Consider the following 24,245-nt stretch of genomic DNA (forward strand, 5'->3'; position numbering starts at 1 on the left):
GTAATAATAAATAACAGTTTTGATATAACAATAGCAACAATAACAACAAAGTTAACCAAAGTTCTAGATGCACTATTCCCAATCGCTAGTATCACTCATACCCCATTTTCTTTATCTCTGTATTCCTCCAGGAATGTTCCTTTGTATTTAAATTTGAACAAGTGAATAGTTGGACATTGTTTGATCTCGTCTTGTAAATTGTTCCAAAGTTTGACTCCACACACAGACACACACATACTTTTCCTGGTTGTTCTCACCTTTGGGATTTTGAATTTACTACAACCCCTTATAAGTTATAATTTCCCTCTTTCCAAATGAATAATTTATGGATGTTTTCTGTCACTATGTTTTTGTTGACCTTAAGTAGCAGTTGTGAAATGAGAAATTTTACTAAATCATCCAATTTTAGTAATTTGGACTGCAGGAACAAAATATGAGTATAATCCCGATATCCTACCCTGTGTATGGTTCTAATTGTATGTTTTTGGAAGATAAAAAGAAGCTGTAATGACTGTCTTTGAAGTATTGTTTTTCTAAGGAGTGCAAGTTTTTATCAAACATAAACAGTAAACAGTGTAAACATCAATGAACGGCAATACATTCCACTTTTGCGAACAAAAAAACAGCAACAGTTACATAAAGTCTCAGGTTTTAAGAAGTGCAGACTCATATAACTGGTATTCTGTATAACAATCAAGAATAGTCAAGTCATGTTTATTTGTGATGCAGATTATTACAAACCACATACTATTATGACACCATCCCCTGATCTAAAACCTACATGAGGGCAAATATTTTTAATGTGAAATTAAGTCAAGTCAAGTCATTTTATTTTTGAATAGCCCTAAATCACAAAGAGTCTCAAAGGGCTTCACAGGTTATTTACACTATATTACACAGACTATTTTTCAGATTATTATTATACATTCCCCTGCTCTGGAGCCGACGAGAAGAGTAGGTTATTCATATGCTATAGAGTAGAAGTGAGTTTTAAGCTTGGATTTAAACATTACCACTGAGGTTGCATATTACCATATGGTGGGGAATCAAAACCCCCGCTTCCCCTTGTTAACACATTTAAAGAACTTGAAAGTATACATTAATTACTACTCATGTGTAATATGTGTGCATGAATAAATAGTAACATGTGAAGGAAAAATGAAATCCCATTTACCTTTGGTGTGATGTGAGTTGGGATGTTTTAGTGGATTAGCAGGTAGATGCAGATGGGGGATGGCCGATTAACAATTTAACTGAATGTAACCTTCCACTCGCAAGAATTGTCATGCACTCCGAAGATTTAATTGCTTTAACCAACTTAGTGAGACGTGTGTCATCTTCAGATGTTCTTTTATCATTGCGAGCTTCTTTTCCATGGTTATCACATTTTTGCTGCAAGCCTTGTGACCCATAGCGAATACAGTACAATAAAACACGGTATTATATTGGTAAATTATTTATGAAGCAAAAAAAAATTATGAACTGAATGGAGATAAAGGCATTGTGGTTCAGACAATAGCATATCTGTATTTCTGTGACACAAACCAGGACTTGACATCAACCAATAGTAGAGAGACATATTGGAGATGTAAATCGTCTTATGGACAAACATCATAAATGTTGAATATTTTTTTCAATTCTTTTTGTGCACACAAAATAATATGTTGTTGATGCGGTATGCCGGGGAAAATGCTCAAAAGGGGTCAAAAAACATTATGTGCTGCAATTGGCTGGTTGGAGATTTGTCCGTGTCCTGAGTCAAATGATTAAATATAAACTAAAAGGGAGAAACCACTCTAGAGTACAGTACGTTTTGTAAACCATCTCACGATCTTTTCTCTTTTAATCACGATCTCATCAAAGTCCTTCACGATCTCGTATCACCGTTTCATCCACCCTCACTCCAGGCGGTCCTGGAGACCATCCGAAACCTGATGAACACCGAGTGCGTGGTGCCCGACTGGCTCCACGACATCATCCTCGGCTACGGCGACCCGGGTAGCGCCCACTACTCCAAAATGCCCAATCAGATTTCCACCTTGGACTTCAACGACACCTTCCTGTCCTTGGACCACCTCCGCTCCTGTTTCCCCAACGCATCCATTCGCGTTGCCGAGGAGAACCCGGAACTTCAAGTCCCTCCTTTCAGGTAAACGCCGTTTGTTTTCATTAAAATTCAATCTTAATCATTTTTTTGCCTTCCGTTCCAAGGATAAAGTTTCCGGTCACGAACCAAAGTGACAAAGGGAAAAAGAGGAAGGCTAATGATGAAGTCACGGTGGCAAAGGAGGAGGAATGTTTGATTGTGGAGCCTTACGTCACCCCCAATCGGGGGCCCTACCCTTATAACCAGCCGAAGCGGTAAGCAGTTTATTTTTTTGATAAATAGATCCTCAAAGATCGACTGCATTTAACCATCTAGTTCAGAGGTGACCAACTTGGTCCCAGGTAGCCCCCTAAGAACATGCAGACTGGTTCTGAAAATACCCCTTCAGGGATGGGTCTTTGTGATTTTTTTTTTTTTTTTTCTAAGAAATTTTATTTCTAACTGGTGTGATGTTTTAGTGGTTGACTGAGCCTATTTGAAACCCTACTCCTAATTATTACAGCCTGGTAACAACATAGCCATAACATAAGTTATTTTAGAAATGAATATCACGCTGGTAGCCCTTCACACTAATCAGTTCCATAAACGTAGCTCTCTAAAAGAAGGTCAAAAAAACTGATGAATGCAGAGAAAAAAAAGCCGCCGTGCCTTTTTCCTTGGGCTTTGTTCAATCCAGAACAACAAAAACAGCAGAGAGTAAAGCTTGATTTACGCTTGCGGCATCAAGCATTTGCACTATCCTCGATTTGCTGCTCGTAATACCAGAAGATGTTGTTATAGAAATGCACATCAGACCGGTAGCCTTTTGCGCTAATCAGGAACAAAAAAGTCAATTACACTTTTTTTAAAAAGTCAGTCAAAAGGTTGGTGAAGCTTGTTCTAAGAGGTCTACAAGCAGAGGAATGCTGGGAAAGACCGCCAAGCCCTTTTCCTTAGGCCTTTTGCAACCCAAAACAATCAAGACAACAGACCAATTTGGTTTTGAAACTGTCAGAATTAAAGCAAAGTCATTTTTATTTTATATGTGTTGAAAAACTCCAAATGAAATAGGGCTAGCTCAGATTTCTTTTTTTAATATTTGCTGACTATCTTGATAAACAAACTAAATACAGGAAAGTAACAAGTACAGATAAATGTAGTCAGCTATTAACCCCTTGGATGCATGACATTTCCAACTGGCCATTAATACTTCATGAAAACGAGTCTGTTTTAAATGGAGGAAGAGGTAAATAAAGAGAAACTGGGGACAAGACTTTTCAATGTTATCATTTTGAACCGCTTAAGATAAAAGCAAAAAGATATATTCTATTCCCTTTGCCCCACGTTGGCTGCCACTTATTTTGGAGAGGACGTCGTTGGGCGTCGCCACAAAACATACGCAGACGAAATATGGCAGAAAGGGAACGCCCTTTATTCAGCTTACATTCAGCAGCAGACGAGCCACGTTCAAAGTCCGTCTTAGAGATGCTGGCTTTTTATTCTGTGTTCTTGTGATTATGTGATGTTTTTCTCAGATTCCAAAGTGTTTTTTCCCGCCCCGACTCTGCTCAGTCAATATCTTGGTATTTTTTGTATCAAAATTGTTTCATAACATCCAGATGTTTTCCATCAGTTCTGTTCTCAGCTCCAAAGCTGCTGACTTAGTTAATCCACAACATAAGCACTACATTTTATAACGGGAAATAAAAACTCCAAATGGGGCAGCACGGCGGCGCAGTGGTTAGCGCTTGTGCGGCACAGTTCATGTCATGGGAACCTGTCGTGGGTTCAAATCCAGCTCCAGACTTCCTGTGCGGAGTTTGTATGTTCTCCCCGTGCTTGCGTGGGTTTCCTCCGGGCACTCCGGTTTCCTCCCACGTTCCAAAAACATGCATTTCAGGTGGATTGGCCGGTCCAAATTGTCCCTAGGTGTGAATGAGCGAATGAGTTGTCTGTCCCTGTGTGCCCTGCGATTGGCTGGCAACCAGTTCAGGGTGTCCCCTGCCCACTGCCCGGAGATGGCTGGGATGGGCTCCAGCCCCCCCGCGACCCTAATGAGGATAAGCGATACGGATAATGAGATGAGATGAGAAAAACTCCAAATGCAATTGGGCTGGTTTGTATTTCATTAATTGGTTTCAATATAATTGGATGCATATTTGAATAAATCAAATAAATGCATTATAATAAAGCACAGAAAATGTAGCCTGCTATTTGAAAGTTAGCATTGAGCAGAGTACACAGTACACCGGGGACAAGACTGGCATTAAATCAATATTATTAGAACTACTTTTTATCATTTTATATATGTAGTATTATTTGAACAATTTGTTATGTGGACCGCAGTCCCGTGTTTGCCCGCCCCTGACTCAGAATACAGTGTTTTTTTTTTCCTCCACGCTAGCGTCAATGTTTCTGAATCACATCGTCCAATTTCAAGCCGAAATCAGTTTATGCGAGCTGACTAATGACCTCCCTGGCTAATGCGCTTCCAGGAACACCATTCACTTCACGCCTACTCAGATCGAAGCCATCCGAGCCGGCATGCAGCCGGGGCTCACCATGGTGAGTCTCCATTCGTTTCCGCGGCGTGGGAAGGGGAACCTGTTTTTTCCCGCCGTCTTTGAAGGGGGCATTCGCTCGGTTTTGTTTTCCCCGAGGGAGGTTACGATCCCTGATGTGAGGCCTCGACCATACGGAGGCTTCAAACTCTGAGCTCAAACACGGCGTCTTTTAATATGGAGATTTTTCTTTTGTATACGCGAGAAAACAGACTTCAAAGTCCAATTGTTGCCATAATAAATCAGCCGCATATGAGGCCCGATTCGCAACGTTAGTTTTTTTGTTTTCTAGCAATTTTATGAACATTGACCTTACATATTTATTTAAGATATACATTAAATATTGAAAAGAATGATTTCACAAATCAATAAAAATTGTATTTTTCACCCTACATTTTTTACTACATTACAAATACCTATTTATTTAAAATAAAAATGTCATTTGGTTTATTTATGTTGTCCAATCAAAGTACCAATAAAAATATTTAATTAGTTAAAAATATGATAAAGATAAATTATTTTTTTTTCTCTTCATATTTATGTATTTAATTAACATACAAATACATATATACATTATGATGTTTTATTACTGATTTTACCCTATTTTTAAAAGGTTTTCCTCCTTTATACATATTTGTTAATGTAATTACTTTATTGATAATAAAAACAAATGTATACACTGAAAATATAATTAATTGAACAAAAAATGTAATTCTATCCCCCAATTTTTAAAAGGTTTTCCTTTGTTATATCCGTCAAGTTAATACATTTAACAATACATAACAGACAAAAAGTTAATGAATGTGTATTTTCTTTCTTATACAACAGGGTTTTTATTCATTATATGTATTTCGTTTCTATTTATATGCATTTATTTCTGAATTCAGTCATTTAAAAAGACATATTGGATATGACCAGAAAATAACAATGATTAATGAAAAAAAATGTGTGTTTTATTTTTATAAAATTTTGTTTTGTACTTAATAATACATTTTAGGGGGAGTAAATTGTGATTATTTTTGTTTTTTTCGTGTTTTTTTTTTACCCCCCTATCCGTTTATTAGTCGATCATGTAGTTATCATATTATTTTTGTTTTTCTATTCATTTATTTTTATTTTTGGATGTCCTTCTTCTCCAATGACCACCAACTTTTCTCATTTGTCTCCAGGTCGTCGGACCACCAGGTACCGGCAAAACGGACGTCGCCGTCCAAATCATCTCAAACATCTACCACAACTTCCCCGACCAGAGGACGCTCATCGTCACGCACTCCAACCAGGTCATCCCACCATCCAGTTCTGATGGAATGAGAAGTGAAGGTCCGTTCTTGATCTCCTCCGATTTTCTCCACCAGGCTCTTAACCAGCTGTTCGAAAAGATCATGGCCCTTGACATTGATGAACGCCACCTCCTGCGTCTGGGCCACGGAGAAGAAGAACTGGAGACCGAGAAGGACTTCAGCAGGTGAGGACGGACCGGACGGCAGTTAAGAAAACAAACTTCCTCTAACTCGATCAGAGCCGACCCACGCAAACAAACGTATCTTCTCGCGCAGCTGCCCCAGCACGCATTCCAAGTTGTGGTCGGAGTTACTTGATCCTTCTTCTCCGACAGCTTGCTCCGTTTTTATTAGGCTAGGCACCGAGGCTAGGTTCACACTGCAGGGCTCAATTCTCAATTCTGATGTTTGGGTGATATCTGAGATGGTGGTGAGATGATTGACATTTCCAACTAACTTGTATGTGATCACTGATCTCCTGTGTGAACGGCTCAAATGTTCCACACGATGTCACACACAATACGCTCAGTGTTTGCGGAAGTACTCATGGATGCTGAAGGCGAAGCTCAGCAATTTGAAAGATATTGCGCTACCGTAGGCTGAAGAGAGTTGTCCCCCCGAATAGAAATGAAATCCAAAATAACTTGACCTCCATCGAATGCTTTCCGAGTTTTAATCCGCCGCGGTTGTCGATTTCTTCGCTTCCTCCCGTTTCATTGAAAAAACAATGACGTCTGTGGCCTATCGACAATGTCTTGGTCGCATGAATGCGTCTCGAGCATTCACTCAGCAGTCACACTCCAAAAGGTCAGATATGTGCTGTATTTAGGACCACATATGAAAGTGGCCTGGTTTGGTGTGGAAAAAGCAGATATGTGCCATTCAGATTGGGTTTAACAAATTGGATTCCAAAAATAAAATCTTCCTGCAGTGTGGACTTCGCCCAAGGGAAAAGCTGGGCCACCTTTTCAAATATCTGTTGCATTGATCTAGCGCATTGGTGGGCAAACTATAGCCTGAGGGCCACATGGGTGCTTTGTGTTTGCCTCACCGCTAGCTGCTATTGTCATTGCTCTGCATGAATAAGGGTTGCTTCGTCAACAGACTTTTAAATCTGTCCCACCAAACATATAAAAATATATGTTGCTTCGTCAACAGACTTTTAAATCTGTCCCACCAAACATATAAAAATATAATAAAGATAATGTGTACAGTATTGCATTTTAACGCCCATAAAGCGCACTGTGCTAAAAGGCGCACTCTTTGTAGCTGGTCCAATTTCAGTTTTTTATCAACACATGCGGCGCACCGGTTCATTGGGCGCGAGTGCTGCGCGACAGCCTTACAACCACACAGACGAGCCTACAAGTGTGTGTATTAAATAAAAGCAGCCGGAGCCAGCGTGAGTTTGGCTGTGGTTTATTTAAATATTGATTACAGAGTAAAACACATAAATAAAAACTTGTAGAAGTTCGGTTTCCATGTACTTCTGCGTAGCGTAGAAATCAACACACCATGGCGGACAAAAACAAGGGAACCATTCAATGGAGGGATTTAATTCATAATCGGGAGGACAACCCCTTTTTAGCTTCCGGTAGCACTAAAACTCTGAAATTGCTGGTTACGCTACGGGGTTAGCATCCATGAGTACTTCTGCTAACAATGTATGCTTGTGACGTCTCCCGCGCAAGTGGGATTTGATGACGAGACAACTAAAAGTCACAGGAGACGCATGAAGTAGTATATAGTTGGAAATGTCATGCATCCAAGGGGTTAAAAAACAATTGTATTGTTAAATGCCCACATGTTTATTTCATAAATACCGAACAATATAAACAAATTGGATACACCATTATTACTTAATTACCTCATGTTTAGCCAAAGTTTCCCCGTTTGCCTTACTTTTTTAACCGAGCCGCATCAAAATGTTTACCCAACCCTGATCTAGTAGCTAGATTCTGGCTCCGGATATTGCCTATTTCTACATTCTTCAGAACAGTCTAGAAGTCTAATAGCGATTGACATCAAAATACTTGCTATCGTTCAGATTCCTTTCGATGAATGATTGAAGTATTTCACGGCATTGAGAGAACGAGTGAGCTTACTTGAGTATACCGAAATTGATGAACGGCCGCTGTCGGGGTTTAAAAGCATCGGGAATCCCATCAATTATTCTGCCCATCCCTTCCAATTAGTAGGTTCACCCATTAGGCAGTCAATGTTGCCTGAAATGTCATTCCTTTGAAAAAGAATTAAAGCTTCAGTGCAAGTAACTTTATAAAAACGTTTCCCGGCAATTATGATGGCCTGGGGCCTGCCAATCTGATACCAAAATATAAAGTACCAGTGTGTATTATATAGCGACCCCTCTCGTGGTGTAAAAATACTGCATTCATTTCACTAAACACTATTGATTCCAAATGTAAGCAAAAAACACATAAACATGGTTTAGAAAATTGGAATTATACTACATACCGTGAAGAAGCTCATTTGTTTGGTCGCCATCTTGTTTGTGAGGATTTTGCCAAGCTAGCTTGTCCCGGTGATGTTTCGGCAAAAGCTGTATAGCTGATGGTCGTGAAATCCAGTGATTCAGGGCATCTTTCACTTTTTTTTCAACTGTTTCCTTCTCAAACCACTCTTGTTAGCTCCCCTCTTTTGTTGTCAGACACTTCGTGTTTGTCCTTTAGTGTCACTCACCTTCCACAGCTATATGTCGTTAAGTCTTATGATTCAAGCATCCAGCATTTTGTTCTACTCTGTTTCCTTCTCTAGCCAGTGTTGGTAGTATTGTGGCTACAGACTATGGCTCAAAGCTAGCCAATATTGTTATTGTTATCTGCCTTGTCTGAAGAAAGTTTGCTATGTCTTTCAGTGTCAGTTGCCTTCCACAGCTGGTCATAGAAGCGATTGTCGCCTAGTCCCCTGATTCAGGAATCTTTGAACATTTCAGTTTTCTTCTCTAGCCACCCATTTTAGCCACTTTGCTACAAGATGTAGCTTGTTGCTAGCCACTATTGTAATTTTTAAATGCTTTGTGTTTGCCTCACCGCTAGCTGCTATTGTCATTGCTCTGCATGAATAAGGGTTGCTTCGTCTTTCGCTTTTACAGTTTCCTTCTCTAGCCACTCATTTTAGCCACTTGGCTGCAAGATATAGCTTGTTGCTAGCCACTATTGTAAATTTTAAATGCTTTGTGTTTGTCCTTAAGTGACAGACACCTTCACAGCTGAACATCAGAGTTCTTTAATATAAGCATCAAACATTTTCCCCATTGTTTCCTTCTTTAGCCACTTATATTGGCCACTTGGCTGCTGGCCATGCCTCACCGCTAGCTGCTATTGTCATTGCTCTGCATAAATAAGGGTTGCCTCGTCTTTCGCTGTCACTCAGATGTTCATGCAAGGGACTGTCGCTGAATATTGTAATTCAGGCATCTAGCGCTTGTCATTTTCAACTTTTTTTTGCCACCCTTTCATTTTATATCGACTTATGTTAATCACACGGCTGCTGTTGATATTGTTAGCTTCTATGTGGAAATACATCTTGCGCTTTATTTTTCACTTACTTTTTTAGTAGCTTTTGCTGCTAAAGTTAGCCACTTCCACCAGCTCTGACCAACTCCAAATATTGGCCTTTTTTAGCTGCTGTATCCAGCTTGCATGGTCTTTGGTTGTCGCTTCAGAAACTCACGGCAGCTTTTATGTTCTGTAGATTGCTAGATACCACCTCTGCAGGAGCAGAAACTTATGGAATTGGATCAACGGGTTTTGCAAAGGGTGATGCTTTAGGCTTCCTTAGTCTCTTCTTCAAATGCACCTGCTCCAGTTCTGTATTACACACGGTCATTGTAAGAACAAAAACATAGTCTGCTTCTCGTGGAGTATAAATAGGCCACAGCCAGAGAGTATTAATTAACATTTTTTACGCAGTTACTATTTAAAGCGCCCCTGTACAGTCGGCGACCTTGTTAATTACCGCCTTATCCATCTGGAGCACAGAGCAAATTGCCCCTTATAGCGGGGGAGGGGACAAGAGCTGGATGATGCATGCGCCGCCATGCCCGACAAATGTCGCAGACGCGGGTATGTTTGTAAATCATGCGGGTTTAAAAATGAGGGTGAGGGTGGGGTGTGCTTGAGAGCAGCCGCATCACAGGTCAGTCCTCCCGGGCATCAAGGTCACTTTGTTTTTTTGTCATGTGCTGACCGGGGACCGCTGCACGCCGTCTAAAAATAGAGCAACCTGTATAAAGCCCTCCCCTACTTCCTGTCTGTGGACCTAATGGAGCTCTCTGATTGCGTCGAGTTTGCACTAATCAGCTGCAAAAAGCTGAACACGTACGCGCAATTCAAGGACTGCGTGTTTGGAAACGCATTTTCGGAATAAACTATTGGTCTTATATTCCTAAAGTGGTTCTGTGTATTATCTAAAGCAAGAACCGGGAACCTTTTTAACCCAAAAATGCATTATCTAATATTTATATATAAATATACATATATTCAAGCCGCACCATAAATTTTAAGACAAAACCCGCTCTCCGGACAAAAGTGTTTTTTTTTCTCTTTGGTGTGACACCTTGACTGTAAACTGTAGACCAAACTGTGCCCTTTATATATTGCACGCACCAGACTCGACCTTAAGCGAACTAGAAACGTTTCGGGGGAATTTTGCAAGAGTAGCATTTTGTCACCGAGGCCATAGGGACTCGCGAAAAGAGCCATACAGTATATAGGTTCCCGACCCCTGCTCTAGTTGAGCACTAAAACATCATGCCACTTGGATATCAATTATCCATATATATATATATATATATATATATATATATAAAAATCAATGTTAAGTCAAGTCATGTTTATTTGTTCAGCTCTTAATCACAAAGAGTCTCAAAGGGCTGCACAGACCACAGATTATTGCAAACCACAGACTATTATGACACCGTCCCCTGATCTAAAACCTACACAAGGGCAAATCATTATTGCATGTGTTCATTTACTTAAACGGCATCTATTCGTAAGTACGTATTTATTCATACATTTCTATATTCCCCTGCCCACTCCAGCACCCTCGCGACCCTAATGAGGATAAGCAGTGCAGATCACATCAGTTTGGTTGTTCAGATTATTTTGATTAGTATTCAAATCATTTTTTTTATTTAGCTGAATGAAAGTTGTTTTTGTACCACAAAGCAGAGGCACTATATATTACAAATTGTCCTGTTAACACCCCATGAGAGTTAATATTTTTGAGATCATTATTCATAAAGCGTTTGCACTGGATAGACGGCAGGCTGACACAAACGATAATTAGTAATTGGGTAGAATTCGAAAAGGAAAAGATTTATAAAAATGAAAGAATACAGTAGTGTGTTTAACATGTTTAGGAAATAATTACATGATTTAACTATTTTCAAAACTTCAGTCATGTAAAAACGTGCTTTTTGAAACTGCTCATATGCCAAAAAATGTGTATTCGTTTTATATTAACATGAAGCTCACCTAGAGGAAGCTGACATCATTGTCTGCCATGTTGCCAACAAAAAGTACAAACCTTGCGAAACGCTGCGGAAAATTACGAAAAATGACGCCGTTTGGGCATTTTTAAACTCTGTGGTGGCTATTTCTCCTTGTGCTTTGTAGCACTCATCTTTAGTTCACTACACAATAACACAGAATATAGTGATCATATATTACACACTGGGGGCAGCAAGGCGGCGCCGTGGTTAGCGCGTGTGCGGCACAGTTCTGAGGTCGAGTTTGCATGTTCTCCCCGTGCTTGCGTGGTTTCCTTCCACATTAATTGGCCAGTTCCGAATTGTCGTTAGGTGTAAATGAGCGAGTGAGTTGTCTGTCTCTGGCTGGCAACCAGTTCAGGGTGTCCCCTGCCCACTGCCCAAGGATGGCTGGGATGGGCTCCAGCGCCCCCGCGACCCTAATGAGGATAAGCGGTACAGATAATGGATATTAAACACTCGCCCTTTTAAAAAGAAATAATGCAAGTTAAAAAATGGATAGCATTACAAAGGGAGGTTTGTATAATTATACTGTACGATTTTCTATATGGCAGAATAACAGAAATAAGAAAATAACACAATTATCACCATCATCATCATTATACAAGTTCTTCATTGTAGTTTTTATGTTTTTTGTAGTTGTAGAATGATGACTATGTAAAGAAATGGTTGGTCTTTTTCACATAACAGCGAAGACGAATAATGTATGTGTATACATATATGATAATAAATGAATACAACTTTGAGTTAAATAGTAACAAAAAAACGTAATTAAAAAAAAATAAATCCAATGTTATTGCAGGTACGGCCGCGTAAACTACGTGCTGGCCCGTCGACTGGAGCTGCTGACCGAAGTGGGGAGGTTTCAGGAGAGCTTGGGCGTCCCCGGGGACGTGTCCTACACCTGCGAAACTGCGGGACACTTCTACCTTTACCAGGTATGCTCTTACTCTTTTCTTGGTAGCACAACTTGGTCGTGTCTCCTCTCTACCAGTATGTAATGAGTATGAGGCACCAGAGAGCTTTGAAATATAGCATGCGATTAAAAAACAAAAACTCTTAAGGATTTATGTTTTTCATATTGAGATTTCCTGTAGAGGTAGTAGCACAACATGGTCGTGTCCCCTCTCTATCTGTACGTAATAAGTGTGAGGCGCCGGAGAGCTTCGAAATATAGCACGCAGTTTGAAACAAGTAAAAGATTCTGAGGATTTATGTTCCTCATATTTTGATATTCTGTAGAAGTAGTAGCACAACTTGGTCGTGTCTCTTCTAGACCTCTTCTCAATGTGCATGAGAACTTGGAGAGCTTCTAAATATAGGATGCATTTTAAAAAACGATATTCTAAGCATTTATGTTTTTCATATTTTGATCATCTGTAGAAGTCGTAGCACAACTTAGTTGTGTCTCCTCTGTACATCTCTGTAACGTGTGCGAGGCACTGGAGGACTTTTTCAATTAACTTTTTTTATGTATTTTCTTAATCGGCATCAGTCTCCATCGGCAGGATTTCATTGGTTATCGGTATCAAGACAAGGAAAAATGAAACGGTTATCGTGCATCCATAAGCATTAACTGTTGACAGGTGTGGTCCATAAATGACACGGCAAAACTTGAGAACAGGTGTGCGTTAACTGTCCCCCATCAAAGTATTTGTAATCCTTTCTATTTGACGCCTTCTCCTCACTGGCTTGTTGCCGCGTTACACCGCAAATAACCGCCCCGGAGCGAGTGAGACTGCGTTCAACTTTAGTGTTTATATCTAGCACCTAATTATCGCCGGACTCGCGATGTCTTGCACTGCATACCCTGCGGGAGAAAATCATTTCGATTAAAAATCTCCACAGAGATTGTTTATTGTTTTGCTGCATTTCAGTTCCAGGGGATTAGTGGAATTCAACCTTTCACTGATTAGTGTAAAGTGCCAGATTTAGGGTTCAAATAAGCTCTGTCAAGAACTAAAACATCATGCCAGTGAGAAATCAAGTTCCCCCCAAAAAGTTGCAATAACATATCCCTGGTTAGCTATTTTCAGAACCAGTCCGTAAGGGCTACTCGGGTCTTCTTCGGGGGCTATCTGGTGCCCACGAGAACCACATTGAAGACCCCTGGTATTTTATGTATATAGTAGGTATTACTTGTAATGTATAGGTAATATATGTCTGAATGATTAGATAACAGTATACATTAATTTACAAGTAAAAGCTAATTTGATCTACCTTGGGTGTGACGTGACTTGAGCTGGTGCGTGGATGCAGAGGGGGAGTAGACAGCGTCATCAAATTAAACTGGTTTTATGCCTTCCAGTCATGCCCTTTGAAGGTGTGATTTCTGTAATTGGTTCCTTATTGTTGATGATGGTCCCAATTATTGATTGGTTCCAGCCATGCAAATGAATGTCAAAAGCGTGTGTGCCCTCATTGTATTTTTGATAATTGCAAGATTCAATTCAATAGTTATCTTGTTTTTGCTTTTCGACACAGCAAGTAAATACAATAGAAAAATACAGTATCGTATCGCTTGCTAGGTCTCTACGTATCTTATGAGATTTCAAAAGTAAGATAAAAATATTGCCGGAGGTAATTTAGCCAATAAAATATCTATTCTCATGACGCTCTGACACAAACCAAAAACACCCCCTTTCGCGGTCTGTAGGGACGAAATACAGGGTTCATTTAGGTGCTTGAATTTGAATGATGTATTTTCCAGGTTTGAAAAGTGCTTGCATTTTGGGTGTATTGCTTGCAAATGCTTGAAATGTTTGCCATTTTTCTCGGCAGTCGATGCATCGAATGAAAAATAAAACGAGCCTGCTTCTAAATGACGCTGCCACTGCTCTGGTGGCTTTGCTTTGCAATGACATTCCTTTAGCAGTCTTTGCATTTGGCAAACTAAACCCGATCGCCACGGATATGAAACGGGGACCTCAAACGCAGATATTCCTAATGATGTTCTCAGTACATTCAATTATTTGAACACAAGCTCCGTCTGTATAAATAACTGCTGGGCATGTTGTGTTTGTAAATTGTTACTCTAAAAAGATAACTCACTAAACGAATCTTCCCTGACTCTATTCAAACTTGTGCTGCTATTACCACTGTTTTGGTGATGATGTAGGCTGGAAAGGGGTTTGTTATATGGGGAAATATATTTACACACGTATTGTTCAGATCCACACATATATTTGTTATTTACTTAAGATCTAGAAAATCGTATGTCTTGATAATTCCAGACTCAAGATTGACAATGACAATAGTAAATCGCAGATACATTTAGGGTTGTGAAGACTGCGGATTAATTTGAGGAGCGCTCAGTGACCTCAAACAAAAGGGCAGCGGATTCATTCACACTGGATTTCTTCTTCTAGTGTTACTGGTGTGAAGTAGGCTTAAATGTATTTGCTCAAAGGTGTGTATTTCTAAATCAGTTCCATGTTCTCTTTTGGCGTTACCGAGTCTTCCTGTCTTTGTTTCTCACCACCCCCACAACTGTCCAGGGAGGATTGGTCGTTTTCGCTTTGTCTCAAACATTCCACACTTGTGACTGCAATTAAACACGGCGCACATGGAGGGGGGCGTCAGAAGGAGTTTATCCTTTGAGTCGAAAGCTCCCTTCTCCAACTGCAGTTGTCTAGAGAACTCAAAAAGTCTTTGCCTGAATTTCCTTCTACGATTAGCCAATATTTTCTTAGCTCTCCCACACTTAAGTGGTCGTTTTGGACCCAACGACTGGCGAAAGTGGAAAATTGGCTTTGAAAACTTAAAAACTGCTTGAGTTTAGGAACCCTGGAACTGTCCTTTTTCCACACCAACAGGTGATCTCCCGATGGGAGGAGTACCTGAGCAAAGTCAAGCCCAAGCAGGGCAGCGAGCCGGAGGTGGCGGCGGTGGCGGCGCTCTTCCCCTTCCACAAGTACTTCTCCAACGCCCCCCAGCCCGTTTTCAAGGGCCGCTCCTACGAGGAGGACATGGACATCGCCGAGGGCTGCTTCCGACACATCAAGAAGATATTTACTCAGCTGGAGGTAAGAAGGTCGCGCCGGGGAGGGCGCCGTTATTTATAGAAGGGCAATTACGGCCGCGGAAACCGCTAACGGACGTCATTGTAATCGACGGTGACGCCGATTCGGATACTGGAAATCGTCGGTAGATCGTATTGACGCGCCGATAAACTCGTCAGGCTTGAAATAGCGCCCGTGCATGGAACCTGCAAAATATGACCGTTAGTGATGCACACGATTGCTTATTAAACCGATAACGGCACGATACGTCGTCGCAATTATCGGCACGATAGAAAGTAAAGACTTGTTGAGACTCTTCGTGATTTAGGGCTATACAAATAAAAATGACTTGACTTGACTTAATCAGCCACAAGATAATATTCAATCAATTTTCTGCCAAAGTAGTGGCACAACATGGTCGTGTCTCCTCCCTACCTCCCCTATATGTACTAGGCACCGGAACGCTTTTAAATATAGCATGCAGTTAAACAAAATATTCGAATCGCTCATGTTTCCCGTATGTATGCTTTCTATCAAGCAGTAGCACAACTTGGTCGTGTCTCCTCTCTACCTCCCTCATATGCGCTAGGCCCTGGAAGGCTTCCAAATATATCATGTTCTTAGATAAAATATTTGATTTACTCATGTTCCTCGTATGTGTGCTTTATATTCAAGCAGTAGCACAACTTGGTCGTGTCTCCTCTCTACCACCCTCATATGCACTAGGGCAGGCCCTAGAAGGCTTCCAAATATATCATGTTCTTAAACAAAATATTCGAATCACTCATGTTGATCATATGTGTGCCCTTTATTCAAGCAGTAGCACAACTTGGTCGTGTCTCCTCCCTACCTCCCCTATATGTACTAGGCACCGGAACACTTTTAAATATAGCATGCAGTTAAACAAAATATTCAAATCGCTCATGTTCCTCGTGTGTGCTTTCTATTCAAGCAGTAGCACAACTTGTTTGTGTGTCCTTTTTACCTTGCCGTAATGTGTGTGAAGCACCAGAGAGCTCTGAGCTTCTATATATGGCATGCAGTGCCATGCAGTCTTATTTTTCTCATTCATGTACTTTCTATAAAAATAATAGCACACATTGGTTGTGTCTCCTCCCTCCCGCTTTGTAATGTGTGGGATACACGGGGAGCTCTTAAATATAGCATGCACTTAAATGAAGTATTGATGTTCTTCATATTTGGATAAACTTTATAAGTAGTAGCATTATTGGTCGTGTGTCCTCTCTACTTCACCATAATCTGCGTGAAGCTTCTTAATAGAGCATGCAGTTAAAACAAGGAATGAAGTACTCTTGTTTCTCGTATTTGGTTTTTCTGTAGGAGTAATATTACAACTTGGTCGTGTATTCTCACTGTCTGCGTGTGGCACTGGAGCGCATTTAAATAAAGCATGTAGTTAAAAAAATAAATATTGATATCGGTCTCCAAAGGCAGGATTTTATCGATATTGAATGGAAAAAATTGGAATCCTTATGACATCATTTATTGCACATTTTTTTAAGTGAAAGTGGAATTTAGAATAAAATAAGAATGACTACATTGAAGGAAATGATAACATGGAGGTAAGCTAACATTTTGGTCCTTTAGTTTTAATGAGGACAGTTTTATCCCCCATCCATTGTAACTTCCACGGTGGGCTGTCTTTTTTCTCGTTCTCACTTCTTCTTAGCTCGCCGCGTATTCTTGCGGCGATATCACGTATCAGATTGATGAGCGCAGCGAGGAGAAAGCAATAAAGGCGTTATTGACTGCAGGTAAATTACCCAACATGCCCGGCGACCTTGATTCGTCTGACCTTAAGCCCCTCCCCTTCCTCCTTCATCCTCACCCGCCGGAATTGTCTTATTTCGCCTCTTATCTTGTAGACCTCGTCGACATCTGAGCTTGGGATCGCCGTGATATTTAAAAGAAAATAGGGTCTCATTAAATACGCAAGAGCGAGATGTGGCGCGCGCCACGCCCCTTCCGCATCGCCTTCGGTCCGTTCAGGTTCGATTTCCGTCTGGTAACGAGATCGGCCACTCTCTCGCTCTTTATCTCGGGCCGGCATCGCGATGGTATCGCGCCAGGGGGGTCCATTAAGACATCAAAACCCCTGAGACTTCATCCTTTTTTTTCTCAGCCCTGCCTGGTCAAAAAAATGCATTTTGGTCATATCCCAACATGCTTTGTTTTGATGGTCATTTTTTCGTTCCATTAAAGTATGTAAAGATTTTATAGATTTTTTTTATTTTTGCATTATTTACACACTCAATTTAATAAAGACATAATATAATCAAGACTTATTCTCATGCTTTAGAACAATCGCGTTGAAAAACTTTACGTATCATAAAATGTATCCTAAAGAATAATTAAAAAAATCAAGACTTATTTTTAAACTCTAAAACAATCAATTTTAAAAATATGATTTATTAATAAAAGATGTACTTTTCCCCACAAAAGAATCTGACTTCTTTACATGCTTTTGAAGTACTCATCAAAAAAGTAAATGCCCTTTATAAATGTGATTCCATGTATCCTCCAAAAAATAAATGAAGTCTTACTTTCAATGTTTAGAAAATACATTTGAAAAATACAAATAAAATGCTTTGCGACAATTCACTTGAAAAATATTGTTTATGAATTGCATAAAAGTACCCTTAAGATCATTGATGTTGAAAAGCAAAACTAAACATTATTACAAATGTCCCTAAACAAAATAAGATTTTAAACATGTCTTTTTCTCGTGCTTAGGAACAATTCACTTGAAAAAAAACTTTTTATAGATCGTATATAGAATATCCCTCCAAAAAGGCAAACGTTCACACTATAGAACATCCATCCATCCATTATCCGCAACGCTTATCCACAGCAGGGTCACAGGGGTGCTGGAGCCCATCCCAGCTATCTTCAGGCAGTGGGCAGGGGACACCCTCAACTGGTTGCCAGCCAATCACAAACAACTCACTCACTCACTCACTCATTCACACCAAGGGACAATTCGGACCGGCCAATCAACCTGACATGCATGTGTTTGGAATGTGGGAGGAAACCCACGCAAGCACAGGGAGAACGTGCAAACTCCACATAGGAAGTTTCAATCTCATGACCTCAGAACTGTGCTGCACACGCGCTAACCACTGTGGCACCATGCTGCCACTATAGAACAGTTGATTTGAAAAAATCACCCTTTATATATTGGATACATTTTATCCAAATCAAACACTTTATAGATCGATAAACAAAAAAAAAGTACTCTTTTAAATGCGCTCAAATAAATCAACTCCCGCCTCCCACCCAAAAAAAATTTTGCACACTTAAGAACAGGGGTGTCAAACTCATTTTAACTCGGGGGGCCACACGATAGAACAAACATTCTGTCGGGGGCCGGACTAGTAGATTATCTCATCTCATCTCATTAGCTGCACCGCTTATCCTCAGTAGGGTCGCGGGGGTGCTGGAGCCCATCCTAGCAATCATCAGGCAGTGGGCAGGGGACACCCTGAACTGGTTGCCAGCCAATCGCAGGGCACACAGGGACAGACAACTCGCTCGCTCATTCACACCTAGGGACAATTTGGACCGGCCAATCCACCTGAAATGCATGTCTTTGGAATGTGGGAGGAAACCGGAGTGCCCGGAGGAAACCCACGCAAGCACGGGGAGAACATACAAACTCCGCACAGTAAGTCCGGTAGCTAGATTTGAACCCGCACAGGAGGTTCCCAAGACCTTAGAACTGTGCCGCACACGCGCTAACCACTGCGCCGCCGTCCTGCCCACTAGTAGATTAAAGAGAAAGAAAAAGAGAGATAAAGAAATAATAGAAAGAGGGAGGGAAAAGGAGAGAGGGCGGGACAAAGGAAGAAAAAGAGAGACTGAGAGAGCGTAAGAAACAAAAGAAAAAAGTCGTGAGAGAGGGAAAAGAAAGGGAGAGGAAGAAAGAAATCCATAGAGAAATAGAAAGACAGAAGGAGAGAAAAGAGAAAAGAAAGTGCGAAGGGTAGGAAGAGAGAAAGAGAAAAGAGAGAAAAGGAAAAAAAGGAAGTTAAAGCATAAGAGGTTTAATGACACAGAGAGAGAAAGAGACAAAGAGCAACAAAGAAAGAGAAAAAGAAAGACAGAGAGTGAAAGAGACGGAGAGAGTGGGAGAAAAGGGGTGGAAAAGAGAGAGAGAGAGAGAGAGAGAGAGAGAGAGAAAAATAAATACAAGTACAGTGTCTTTGTTCGAGGCACCTGGCTTTGGCAACATCAAGTTGACATATTTCAACCTGCAGCTTGTTTTTCTCTTGTGCTTCTCTGAGTGTTGTCTCGCGGGCCGGATTCAATCCCTTAGCGGGCCTGATCTGGCCCGCGGGCCGCCTGTTTGACACCTGTGTCTAAGAATAATTCCCATGAAAACCAAGAATGCCCTTCACGAATCGTCTAATATCGAATCCTCTTCTATATTTTCCCCTTAGGAGTTCCGAGCCTTCGAGCTTCTCCGCAGCGGACTGGACCGCACCAAGTACCTTCTGGTGAAGGAAGCCAAAATCATCGCCATGACCTGCACGCACGCCGCCCTCAAACGCCACGACCTTGTGGAGCTGGGATTCAAGGTCACTCTCCTCAATTTTTTTTCCTCTTTCGGGCTTTATTGACTCGCTTCTTTGCGCTCGCCAGTATGACAACATCCTGATGGAGGAAGCCGCTCAGATTCTGGAGATCGAGACCTTCATCCCGCTCCTCTTGCAGGTATCGTAAATCCCTGGGGTGACTCCACCTTATGATGGGTTCACTTTACGGTCTGAATTAAGATTTTTTTTCAACCCCCTCTATACGACATCAGCAACCAATATTTCACGTGGCCCAACTTTGTTACGTCTGTAAGATGCATTTCAGTTATTGGTTGACCACATATAAGATGCTAGCCTGCTATCGTTCTGCGACACAGCATCTCTAAGGTGCTGATATGCCAATGGCAGAACTACCTCCCACAATGCCTTCCTCTTCATTCAGTCACGTTTAACTAAAGACTGCGTGTTGGTGATAGAATACTGTATTTTTTGTACAATGCTTGAAGTGATGCTTAAAGGAGACTCATTAACATGATAACCATGGAAATGAAGAACACAAATTGCAACCTTTGCTAAGATGCATGGCTGTAACCAATCAAGGATCAGGACTATTATTAAAGAATATGGGGGTGATTAAAGCTAAGAAACCTTCTAAGGGTATGACATTCCTCGCAAGTGGAACTTTTAAAATCTATTTCATTTTGAGTTTGCTGCGTCTCTTATCCTTCCGCATCCACACGCTACTCCGCTTGACCAGGTCAAGTCGCACTAAAAGTACCTTATGTATTCGTGAATAACGTACTAAAAATAACACAAAGTTAGGGTGTGCGTTTTAAACAAGGTTTTCGGGTAGTATATTGCCGTATGAGTTGAAATTACTGACCACCAAAAACATTCGATGCAACGAGAATCGAACCGGCGTCACGCCGAGAGCACCGATTCCCAACCATTAGATCACCAGTGATATAGCTAACATACAAAAAGGCATTACATTATATCTCATTACCACACTATTTTTGTCACGAACAGAAAAAAGAAAGTTGATATGAATAAACCCCAAAACACAATGAAACAAGTATTTGGTGCATCTGATAATAAATCTGATTTAATCCATGATTTTAATTGTGGTTGCACGTGATTAACAACCTTTGCCACAAAGTGAAACAAAATCGTATACAAGATTTTTGATAAAAATGAGGGTGCATGTTAGCAATAATACATACAGCAAATGAAATGTCATTTTTCTTTTACATTAATATGCATTTTCAAGCTTATTTAATCCAAAACGTATATATTACACACAAGTATTTATCATTTGTTTTTAGTTGAGGCACTCAGGGGTTAGCGCTAATTAGCGTAGCTTTCTATCCCATTATACGACAATTTCACTTTGCGATCCCAGCTCAGTAAGGATTTATGTCGTATCCCGGGAGGGGGCTGTTGTATTTTTCTATACCGGGGTCTTGTTTCCTTCCGACGGCGTTCTCATTACGTCTTGACGGACGAGCGAGCGGCGGGCAGAGTAATGACGCTTGTCTTTGCAGATTGCGCCTAATTGCCCGCGCTAACGTCTGTTTGCGGACGAGATCGTTAAGATCGCCGGCCCCAGTAACAACCGCCGCGGAGCGCGTCGGCCCTTTCCGTGCCGTTCGCAGTTTCTTGGCTAATGAGCCGGACTTGACAACCGGAGAAACCACGGCAACGACACAAAATAGGCAAAAAAAATAAAAGCGTTCTATGACCAATCGAGTTGTTTTGATTGGGAAAAAAAAAACTTCTAGAAAACGGTCCCTATTTAATCGATTAAAATGTGACACTCATGTCTTGTGAAAATGTTTAAACCATGTCTTTATTGTGTCCGTTAATGCCTCAAACCACAAGTTAGTGATTATTATCTCTCCCGATTCAGAAAAATATCCCGAATGTCTATCGTCGTCAACGGCAGCCTAGCATAAAAGAAAATGTGACATAAGCTTTTACCAAGTCAGGTAACACTCTTAAATACTCTGGGTTTTACTATTGAGCCAGTTTTTCAGATTGTCTGTTTTAAAATTGATTCATTGGTTTATTTGCCAAGCACTTACCCAAAATTAACTGAAATGTCCACTATGGTTAACTAACATAAATGTTAACTGACCCGAAGGTTTACTAACACGAAAGTCACTGAACACAACGTTAACTAACACAAACTTAAACAAGACATAGCTCAACTAACACAATATTAACCAAAGCAATATGAACTAGGAGCAGTGTCTGAAATAACGTTTGCCTGGAGGCCTGGGGCGTGCATCTTATACGTCGGGCGTACAACTTACAAAATGTCTCCGCCTGATTTTCAAATCAAAAGTTTGCTTTTTTCCAATTTCGAAATCTTCGTTCGGTTCGGAAATTTCGGTTCGTTTGGCAATTTGCATACTCTGCAGCCAATCGGAAGCCCGGATCGAATAACGACGTGCTTCCGGACTTTCCCGAGCATTATAAGGTTTTGTATTTGCATATCATTGTCCAAAGTAGACGCACAGAGAACACAAGAAAAATGGAGAAGTGGTTAGGAATCAAGCCAGAACCTAAGCCCCAGAAGAAAGATTCAAAAGAAGCTGACAAAATAGATGACGCTACAAAATGTAAACGTACATGAAAAGCATCGTGGAAAGAGGAGTTTACGTGGCTTGTAGCAGACCACGCAACACAAACATTGTATGAATGAAGACAAGTAAATACGGGTACAAACTGAAATTTATAATAAACTTCATTTTAAAGTGTTGTTTTGTTATATATTCTGATTATCAATCCTTAATACTTTACAACAATGTTGTTGTTTTTTTTTTGTGTGTATCAAGTTGTGAAAAATGAGGCAGGCAACTTTTCAGTGTTGTCTGCCTGGGTGTCCACTAACTTTTTCTCACGAGTTTCAGACACGACTAAGAGCAGTGTTAACTAAAACAAAGGTTAACGAACACAACGTTTACCAACACAAAATTAATTAAGACCGGGGTTCACTAACACAGATGTTAACTCACTTAAAAATGTAACGATAGTGAAGTTCACCAACACGTTTGACTAACTCAAGGTTAACGGATACAAAGGTTAGCTTACACGAGGATAATTGACATAATGACATAAACGTCAAAGGCTTTTAAGAAGATCCGGAATCAAACAAAAGCGTTTTGGTTCCAGAACCCCGAGGACGGTTTCAGCCGTCTCAAACGTTGGATCATGATCGGCGACCACCACCAGTTGCCGCCCGTCATCAAGAACATGGCCTTCCAGAAATATTCCAACATGGAGCAGTCGCTCTTCACGCGATTTGTGCGCCTGGGCGTGCCCACCGTCGACTTGGACGCCCAAGGACGAGCGCGCGCCAGGTAGCGCCGTGACGATAGCCTCCTTAGCGCCCTCGGGCTAACCCGCCTTCGCTAACGCTAGCCCCCTCTCCGTTTCCAGCCTGTGCAATTTGTACAACTGGCGCTACAAGCAACTGGGCAACCTGCCCCACGTGCAGCAGCGGCCCGAGTTTCAGGTGCCCAACCCGGGCCTCGCGTACGACTTCCAGCTGGTCAACGTGGAGGACTTCAACGGCGTGGGGGAGTCCGAGCCCAACCCTTACTTCTACCAGGTCGGTACTTGGTTTCTAGTCAAATATTCTATTTCTACATTTATGTTGAATTGTATTCTTTAAATGCCCTAGCTGATAGTTAGCTGCACAGATCAGTTCTGACCAACCCCTGCTTTTTTTTCTACACTTTTCTTCTCCAGCCACTCATGTTACCCACTTGCCTGCAGGCTATGGCAAGCTGCTATTGTCATTGTAAGCGGCTCTGTGTGAATAAAACTCCAATGTAAACTACAACGACCTGTATTACGCACTGTCACTTTAAAACATAATTGGGTTTCATTTCTTAAGTTCTAAGTGCTTGGTAGTTTTCTTGATTTCATAACTCTCGGTTCAAAAAAGTGCAGTAAAAATGGAGGAAGTTTGATACCGCCAACAAATGACTTTGACTCTTTCTGGACGTGTCCTTAAATCCCCTTTGCATCATCTACCTCGGGTTTCAAACGACCTTGCGTGGCCAAGGTCGGGAAACTGTCTGCTCATGACTGTCCTCTGTAATTAAGAGAAGCATGAAATGACCAGCTCATGTTTTACTGATATCGCACGCGACTCTTAAAGTGACAGTGTGTAACAATCTACCCATAAGAACCTCTACATGTAAAGAACACTCGCTATAGAAGCCCAAAGGATACCTAT

At 41.0% G+C, this 24,245-nt stretch overlaps 1 protein-coding gene and 1 long non-coding RNA gene across 4 annotated transcripts in view; one reads left to right on the top strand and one right to left on the bottom strand.

Annotated features, from left to right (window-relative positions):
* aqr (aquarius intron-binding spliceosomal factor) overlaps positions 1–24,245 on the top strand; it is a 73,388-nt gene that overhangs the window by 38,504 nt on the left and 10,639 nt on the right. For both annotated transcript variants that reach the window (XM_088354556.1, XM_088354557.1), the window contains exons 21-31: positions 1,908–2,149; positions 2,212–2,361; positions 4,582–4,651; positions 5,817–5,927; positions 6,003–6,112; positions 12,242–12,377; positions 15,255–15,464; positions 19,901–20,038; positions 20,103–20,174; positions 23,174–23,361; positions 23,441–23,612. In XM_088354556.1, the coding sequence (XP_088210682.1) occupies positions 1,908–2,149; positions 2,212–2,361; positions 4,582–4,651; positions 5,817–5,927; positions 6,003–6,112; positions 12,242–12,377; positions 15,255–15,464; positions 19,901–20,038; positions 20,103–20,174; positions 23,174–23,361; positions 23,441–23,612 (1,599 nt within the window). The remainder of the gene's footprint in view (positions 1–1,907; positions 2,150–2,211; positions 2,362–4,581; positions 4,652–5,816; positions 5,928–6,002; positions 6,113–12,241; positions 12,378–15,254; positions 15,465–19,900; positions 20,039–20,102; positions 20,175–23,173; positions 23,362–23,440; positions 23,613–24,245) is intronic.
* LOC148352219 (uncharacterized) overlaps positions 11,736–24,245 on the bottom strand; it is a 120,243-nt gene continuing 107,733 nt past the window's right edge. The window contains exon 6 of one of the 2 annotated variants that reach the window (XR_015852886.1): positions 11,736–11,858. This is a non-coding gene — a long non-coding RNA (uncharacterized LOC148352219). Of the gene's footprint in view, positions 11,859–14,754; positions 15,647–24,245 lie in introns of those variants that run through there. The other variant, XR_015852885.1, reaches the window with a different exon arrangement.

This window comes from Urocampus carinirostris, chromosome 15, assembly GCF_059441175.1.
Source record: "Urocampus carinirostris isolate Australia breed hairy pipefish chromosome 15, RoL_Ucar_1.0, whole genome shotgun sequence".
NCBI classification, from domain to species: domain Eukaryota; kingdom Metazoa; phylum Chordata; class Actinopteri; order Syngnathiformes; family Syngnathidae; genus Urocampus; species Urocampus carinirostris.